At 39.2% G+C, this 8,029-nt stretch overlaps 1 protein-coding gene across 2 annotated transcripts; it reads right to left on the bottom strand.

Annotated features, from left to right (window-relative positions):
• Positions 1-2,114: 2,114 nt before the first annotated feature.
• LOC106653751 lies at positions 2,115-3,862 on the bottom strand. Of its 2 annotated transcripts, none has more exons than XM_023457863.1 (9): positions 3,652-3,862; positions 3,478-3,597; positions 3,300-3,417; positions 2,988-3,249; positions 2,811-2,924; positions 2,656-2,746; positions 2,442-2,581; positions 2,252-2,384; positions 2,115-2,179 (listed from the first exon to the last, which is right to left on the bottom strand). In XM_023457863.1, the coding sequence occupies exons 1-9, from the start codon at positions 3,817-3,819 to the stop codon at positions 2,129-2,131; spliced, it is 1,197 nt and encodes a 398-aa protein (XP_023313631.1). In that variant the 5' UTR covers positions 3,820-3,862; the 3' UTR covers positions 2,115-2,128. The 2 variants fall into 2 exon arrangements, with proteins under 2 accessions (XP_023313631.1, XP_023313632.1); XM_023457864.1 differs by having other exon boundaries at positions 3,478-3,568; positions 3,652-3,730.
• Between the last annotated feature and the right edge of the window lie 4,167 nt (positions 3,863-8,029).

Raw genomic sequence — 8,029 nt, 5'->3', positions numbered from 1 at the left:
GGTGGCAAGCGCAGCTGTAAGCGCGATGTAAGGCACAATGAGGAGGAGAAAGCATAGTTGGGCGAATATTTTGGGTCTCGAGACAGCGACGACTATTTGGCAAAACATCTTGGCATCAGCCAGCAGTGGCAGCAGCTCGGAGTAAATATTTGCAGAATCAAAGTGCATGGATGCGCTCGTCGTACAGATGCATCCCCATCATCGGGAGAAAGACAGAAGAGAGAGATGGAGATAGAGAGAAAGGTAATGTTGCAGCTTGCAGCTGCGCCACCACCACCACTACCACTACCACCGCTGCTTGCACCATCGCGTCTATTTGCATTCTGCACGCGCCAAGTCAAACGAGCTTTACCTCCCCCGCCCGCTGCCGCCGCCGGCAAGCCAGAAGTAAACAGCGCGTCGACCCACGAGTAAATATTGCTATCCCTCGCGGTGCGCTGCGCGCATATGTTTTTAGTACATACGTACGTGTGCGTATGTGTGTGTGCGAGAAGTTCATAGCTCATATGCTTATACAGCCAGGGCACCGTGTACACGTTGGTGCGCGCATAATGTTCGTCTACTTAAATCCGTAGAATCTCCGTGTAAACTCTTGCATGTTGTGGATAAATACGGCCGTGCGCAAGCTCTGGGCGCAATGCAGAAGTAAAGCTTGAGAAAATATCAGTGTTTTTGACTATGACGAGATCATTTGATATTTGGTGGATAACTCATTTGATAAGTGTAAAAATTGATTCAAGTAGTATAGCTCAATGTATAGATCAACAAGTGTGAGCCGAATTTATTTCATCGACGAATCTCTGGATAATTATGCTGCGCGTGTCAAAGTCATGGTACCTGATTGACACAACTTTTTTATTTACATTCGAGCCGTTAAGACTGTTGCTATTCTTAATTGCTGGATTATTCTGACGAGGAGAGAAGCAAATTACACGAGCGAGCCGAATTGAAATTTAAAAGAGCTGCGTAGACAAATGGCTGTGAGTGAATTTTTTGTCGACTAATAAGGATCACTCGATGAATCTCTTAAAGCCAGAGTGACTTTTTACCGTTCGGTATAAGAGCTCGTTTGATAAATTACTGTGACCTTAATATCTTAATTCAGCCCGACCGAATTTTACGTAAAGCGATTTTGCACGCTAATATATTGTTTTTTAATTGGACGTTAATTAACGATAATACACTAAAACGGAGACGATCGATGGACAAGGCGGATATAAAAATAAAATGAGATCACGCTGTGTATGAAAAGAACAGACACGGGTTAAAAATGAGAATTTCTTGAAATTTGAAGTCTCGTGTATGTGCCAAACCTCGACCACTCGGCAGAAACGAAATTTGGCAAAGCTCGAGTTTGTAAATTTGTACACGAAATGCTCGTGCAATGAAAAAACAAAAAAAAACAAGAATGCGCTTAGCGGGGAATTGGAAAAACTCTGACGTTCGGATCAGTCTCTATCGACGCTTCTCAGTGCAATCAAAGCACTTTGAGAGCCAAGTATAAATGTATCAGTCAAAAGCGAGTCAAATTAGAAATTAAATGAATCAGAGTATAAATGAAGTATTGAAGTATTGAAGTATAATAGAAGCGCTAGCGCGCTCCTCGATGTGATCACGATTCCTCACACAGTGATGAAGAAATCATTTGTTTTTTTATACCAGTGAATACATATTAAATCGAATGCTGCACAAAAAATTTTAAAAATGTTGATTGTAGCTACTTAAAAAGCTTATATTGTAAGATTACTTACGTATCTTATTGACATTGCTGTCCCGATTCGTGGATTTATTTGATTGTAGATAAAAGTACGATTTTTTATAGGCTCATTTTATCAATTTTAATCAGTGGATATCATAGCTCCTCATAGTGATCCTGATTTTAAAAATTTGCCCCTAGATGTCGCTTTTCGCATGACAGTTTCCGCAAGCGGTTAAGGTATCGTTCGCGACTATATATATAAACGCATTTGTTCTTCGAGAAAATGTTTTCTTGCAATCTCGAGTGAGTTACCCTTTCTTATTCCACATCTTTATCAAAAATTGTTGATTAGCTGCAGCTTATGAAGTAGATTATAAATTTAAATGGCAAAAAAAGAAAAAAAGAAAATTTATAAATTTGAATTTATTATTATGGTGTTTGAATAATCATCATGAAATAAGACATCGCTGTTTTCAGTAGCTGAAACAATTACCAATAAATAAAAAACTGTCACTTCAAACTGTATATGCAAAATAATCGAGTTTCGGATACCTGAGTACAAGTGACGAAATTTAGGTTGATCATTTTGGCAGCTGTAAGATTGTAAGGCTCGGCGCTTCTGTTGTAAAGGATTATGAATAATTTTCTTACTTTTATTGGACACTCGTACCAAGTAGTGTGAATTCTGAAATAATACAGTTTCTTCGAATTACGTGTGAACTTTTGGAGAATCAACTCTTACAATTGGTCGTGCACTCGAAGGCTATGATCGTACACGCCTTGTCCACAGACATTGAAGAAGGTTAGACGAAAGATGGTCGCACTGGTCAAAAAAGCAAACAAAAGCGAATCTCGTAAAGACTGATCAGCGAGTTGTATGATCTGCAAGTTTAAAGATTGGGGCTAGAAATCATGTAAAATTTGATCGCGGGTGAACGCCGTTGATTTAATATCACCTGCGATCCGCACACGCTTATGATAATCGTATTGACCAATATCTGTACTATGAACTGTATGCAGAAAAAATCCTCGATTTTATTTGCAAATCTGAGTTTTAAGATCTTGTATTAATAATAAACAAAACAAATTTTTAGCGATGAAGCAAACTTACTCAAGACACTCGAGGTGGTACATTACAATTTCCTCAATTCTTTTCACGGCCAACTGCTGATTGTAGCTGTAACCATTAAATGTGATTTCTTTGTCCATTTGTTCAACTTTGTACCTGAAATTAGAACCTGCTGCTATCAATGTACAACGCACAAATTTTCAAAATCAAATTTTTCACCGTAAGACAGCGAACATGCCGCAGCAGTGTAGCACTACCATGAAGAAAAAAGTATCGTTGGCCAAAAGCAACGAAACCACCCCCATGCACATATGCACCAACAAAACGTACAACTGCCAGTAGTACTTGACGGGATCGATGAAAAACTCGACCTCCAGGACGTTTCTTGTGGGCGCGATCCAGTCGCCGGTGATGCGGTAATGCAACGCCGACGGTATCAGTGGCGATACGATGTAGGTCATTCCAACCAAATAGTAGCAAACTTACAAATGAAATTTTTATTATCGAGCGGTTAAAATGAAAAATTCATACCTGCCAAGACGCTCGACAAGATCTTGCCGTAATGAGCGTAGGTCGCGAAAATTTTCCGCTCGTCGTCACTCCGTAAATTATTCCAATTGTCTCTCAAAGAATCGACCAGTCGTTTATTCTGCAAAAGTTCGTGACGCGCTCATCGTCAGCAAAGCAATGCATATTTTCGTGATCTTACCGAACGAGGTTGCACGGCGGCATTGATCGAACCACAGATAGCCAAAAATGTACAGAGAAATGCCATCAAGCAGTAGATTACTTCTTTCGTCCTATCGATTATGACGATGATATGTATCAACTGTTGAATAAACATTTGTCAACTGCACTTATTTAAAAAACGAACTTTGTTTACCTCTGACACCCAAACAGTAACTACGAAAGTATTAACAACGAACCATATAGTTTTTCTTTTTTTAGGGCTTAGGTATGGCCAGCCCCCAACTACTGTCATAAATTTCTTATTGAGATGATACTCAGGGCTATCGAAAAATTCATTTTCTGTTTTCTGATCCTCTAACATTACTTTTTTTCGATTTACTTTAGAAAATGATTCGTAATGTCTTGTACAAACGGTTCTCTCTTTTATACAAACCGAAATTATATGAGCAGCGAATGCATGTAAAAGTTATTTTCAGTTTTTCGTTCATGACAATAGTTTCTCTAACAATCGATTTTTTTATTACAATACAAGAGCTGTAAGAATAATTGTTCCCCCAAAATATTAAATAGCGACACTATTGTTAATTTTGCTCATTAAAGTTATTGTTATTTCGTGATTAAATGCAATATTGATCTAAAACTTAAGTGCCGCATAGTTAATTTCACTACATTTACACGTATTGAACGTCCAAGTACAATGTCATACGTTCAAATGCCAGACATTTGAGTCAATGATCATGACCCACATATTATGAATCAGTTGAGTAATTGTGATAGACTTAATTGTCATTTTAATTTCTCGCACCTTTGGAAATATCTGCCTAACTGTAACAGTAATGAAATTCTCCTGTAATAAAAATTACTCCCAAATGATATTATTCCGGTGCTTTTATTTTAGTTCTTATACATAGTTATTTTTACTCTGCCACTTGCAGATTTCAAGATAAAGCCGCTAGATAATACTCGCCATCTAGCGGCGGAGCCTGACTTTAATCATGATTAAATTTTCATAAATTTGTTTTACAATCAATGCAATATTGGTACAACAATTTTCAATGAAGATTTCATGCGAATTATTATTGGTTCCTTATCGAAATACGTAGTGAGGCTCGGGCTGTTCTCGAGGTTTTAAAACATTTTTCCAAAGTAATTCAGATCAAGTGAATTCAATATGCCAAGAGGTAATTGATCAACATTTTCGCCTCCTAATATACCTATGGATATGCCATAGATTCAATTTCATGGACACTTTTTTTTTCTACTTCACCACTCTTCTGTACAGGTTTAAACTATAATGAGAATAATTATAATCGACTACCCAATTTTTGAAACAAAATTAAAATCTAGTCAATGGGAATGAGTTTATATGAGTCCAAGCATAATAAATTCATAATTAAAATATGCTTAAAGTTTTATTAAAAATATTTTTTAAATAAAAGATATATTTTTCTAAATTTTTGATATGGTTTAAAAGATCTTTGAAGGCGCGAATTTCTTCATACGTCATCATTGTGTTTTTTGTACACGCAACCGGAAAATATTGAATGGCTTCCTTCGATGTTCAGATAAGAATTGAATGAATTATAAAAAAAAAAGTATTGTTTAACACCTAATAATTACAATTTACACATTTTTAAATGGTAACACTTCCACGTCAGACAAATTACTGTGAAAAAGCTCAATTTCCAGGTGTGCAAAAATTCTCTCGATACTAATTGCTCTCTGAGAACCACATCAGAAGATAATATTGCTTCTCGGTCGACCATCATGCCAAGATTTATTTTACTCAAGTCGTTGGCAAGACACACGCAGCACACAGTGCACACAGCGTCGAAGTAGTCGGGCCAAGTTCCGCCCAGCAACTTCGGCGTTAATCACTTTCTCGGCTCGCCACCGCGCGAGTGCACGTGCAGTACACACACACACGTGCCGAAAGCCATCCACGACTGACCCTTCTGCATACGTGTGTAAACAAAGAGGCGCGAAAATCTAGCACAACGAAGGAATAAACAAGTTCCTCTTCCTTTTGTATGCGCGCGCGCTCGTGTGTGTGTGTGTACGAGCTGTGCACGAGTGTCTCCCTTTTATACACGTTGAACTCGATGACTTATGAGACTTATGAGAAAAGCTGCTGCTGCTGCAGGATCCGCGACGCAATAAATTCCAAGTGAGAGAGAAGAGAAGAGAAAGGAGCTTTGAAAACAGCAAGCTCGCCGACGGCCAATCCTTGCGTCTGCGAGCCTGGGGTGTCCTTTTCAACTGACGAACTTTTTTCTGATCTTTCTTCTCTCATATAGATAGAAGTTTTGCTGCGCGCTGCACTGTAACTGCCACGTACACTTGCGCGCGCGCGCGATCGCATATTTCCTATATACTACTTGGAAAACAATTCACGTCCACGCGAGCTTACTTCCTTATTTCTCTCTCTCTCAATCTTTCTCTCTTGATCCAAAAGCAAGCTGTAGTTCAACCTTCTTGGATGTAATGCAATATATCTATACATCGTTCATCGGGTCGCTGAAATGTGTGTACCCCGGAGAAGATGCTCGCGCGTACGTTGAATTGGCTCGCGAAACAAATGGATCTATCTAGCGGTCCTGAGAGCTCTCTATATATATATGCCTCTGCGCCTCGCCGCGAAAGAAAGGAATAAGAGACGGACGTGCAACCGTTGCGATAACTGAACCGAATGATCAATAGTCTTTTCGTAATATACGTATACACGCGCGCGAGTGCGAGTGGCAGTATATCAGTGGCAATTCGAGTGTAGTACGTCTGGTGCGTTATATCGATTGCCCATGGGTTTTGGAAAACCCCCCGCAGCTACATCTACGCAACAAGCCATGTCGATAAAAGGTAAAATTTGTTTTTCCTCTGGTCACACACTCGATGCTCCACTTTCGATGCTACGATTATTAGGTCAAACGATGTCGATAATTAATTCACGGCGATTTTTCGTTGGGTAATAGTCGTGAGCACGTGAAGTACGTGTACCACGAGTTACCAGTGTGTGTATGTGCGCGAGTGTGTTTTCAATGCCCGAACGCGCTCGTGTTCTGTTAGCTTTACCTCTTTTCCCGCGCTGCACGGCAAAAAGGGCGCGATAAATTTTTCTGCTCGAAAAGCGTATTTATTCTACGGTCGCACACTAGCTGCAGCAGCAGCAGCAACGCCTAGCGAAGAAAAAGAGAGAGTAGCTACGTTCGCTTTTGCGAATGAAGTTTGTTTTCTCTGATACGGCGATATGGATTTTTTCGGGCGGTAAAATTTATCGTTTTGAACGCGCGCGCGCCCGCGTCGTGAATCCTTCTATGTTTATGTATAGAGATATGCATGCAAGCGCCTCTCGCGTGATTATTGAAAAAAAAGGAAGAAGCAGAAGAAAAAAGAAAAAAGAAAAATCGGAATGAAAAAAATTTTTTTCCTCCCGTTTTTTATGCCAAAGTAAATAATACGAACGATTGAATGGCATATAAGTCGTTAAAACGAAATTGAGCTTTCACAAAAGTCGCGTCGAAAATATATAGGTATAATAATGCCTTTCATCATAAAAAGTCGCAGGCGTAGGCAGGCAGGCAGAGCGCGCGGACGTATACTGGGGGTGGTGGCGGCGGTGCAGTGGCACTTCAAACTAAAGCCATAAAACTTGGGTCTAAAACCAATGAGTGTGTGCCTGTGTTTATACGTCAGAGGGGGCATGCGCGTCCTTCCCCTCGGTACGCCCCAACGGATATATACTTCGACGCATGAAACTTATCCATTTCCATCCATCAATCTCGCCAGCAGATTACGATCCGGAAGGAATAAGCTTCGAAACTGAATGATAAAAAAAAATCGGACGGAAAAAACCATATGCAATTATGATTTCTTACGAGCCCGGAGTCTGCGAGCGGAGGCCTTCGACTACCTTATACACGGCAAAATTGAGCCGTACAAAATATTCACGCACCTCGTGTCGTGCGTGCTCATGAAATAGCCGTGCGTGTACCACGAACAGGAAAAAGCCGGGCATGAGCAGCGCAGCGCTTATCGCGCGTCGGTCGCTTAGCATGGCACTTATTGTCGAAATTACTCATTTTCTAACACGCTGGAAAACCTCCTAAACCTACTTAAAAAATATATATAACATGCTACATGGATGGAAAATTTTCTCAGTTTTCTGATGGTGTGTTCAGATTTTCCGAAAAAACTATATTTCTTCGGAAAATTAAAAAATTTAACTTTTAACGTTAAATATATTAAAAAGCGTAATTTTAAGATTTTTTAAAATAGTCTAGCCCAAAAGCTGAAAAAATTTCCCATCGATATGCAGGTTTTCATAGTATGAAAAGAATTATTACTTATTAAACCACAGCGATAAACGTGTAAAAACGCGTTTTTACACATTCATCGATGTAGTTCAGCTAGTAAAAATAAAATGAACCATCTGGAAAATGTGTATTCAGATGAAAATTTTCTCAGCTTTCGATCTAGACTATTATCAAAAATCTTAAAATTACGCTTTTTATATATTTTTAATGTTAAAAGTTTATTTTTTTAATTTTTCGAATAAAAATAGATTTTTTGGAAAA

This window comes from Trichogramma pretiosum, unplaced genomic scaffold, assembly GCF_000599845.2.
Source record: "Trichogramma pretiosum strain Unisexual culture from Peru unplaced genomic scaffold, Tpre_2.0 scaffold21, whole genome shotgun sequence".
NCBI classification, from domain to species: domain Eukaryota; kingdom Metazoa; phylum Arthropoda; class Insecta; order Hymenoptera; family Trichogrammatidae; genus Trichogramma; species Trichogramma pretiosum.
Note: the sequence above shows the minus strand (reverse complement) of the source record. Positions and strands in the feature narration are given on the sequence as shown.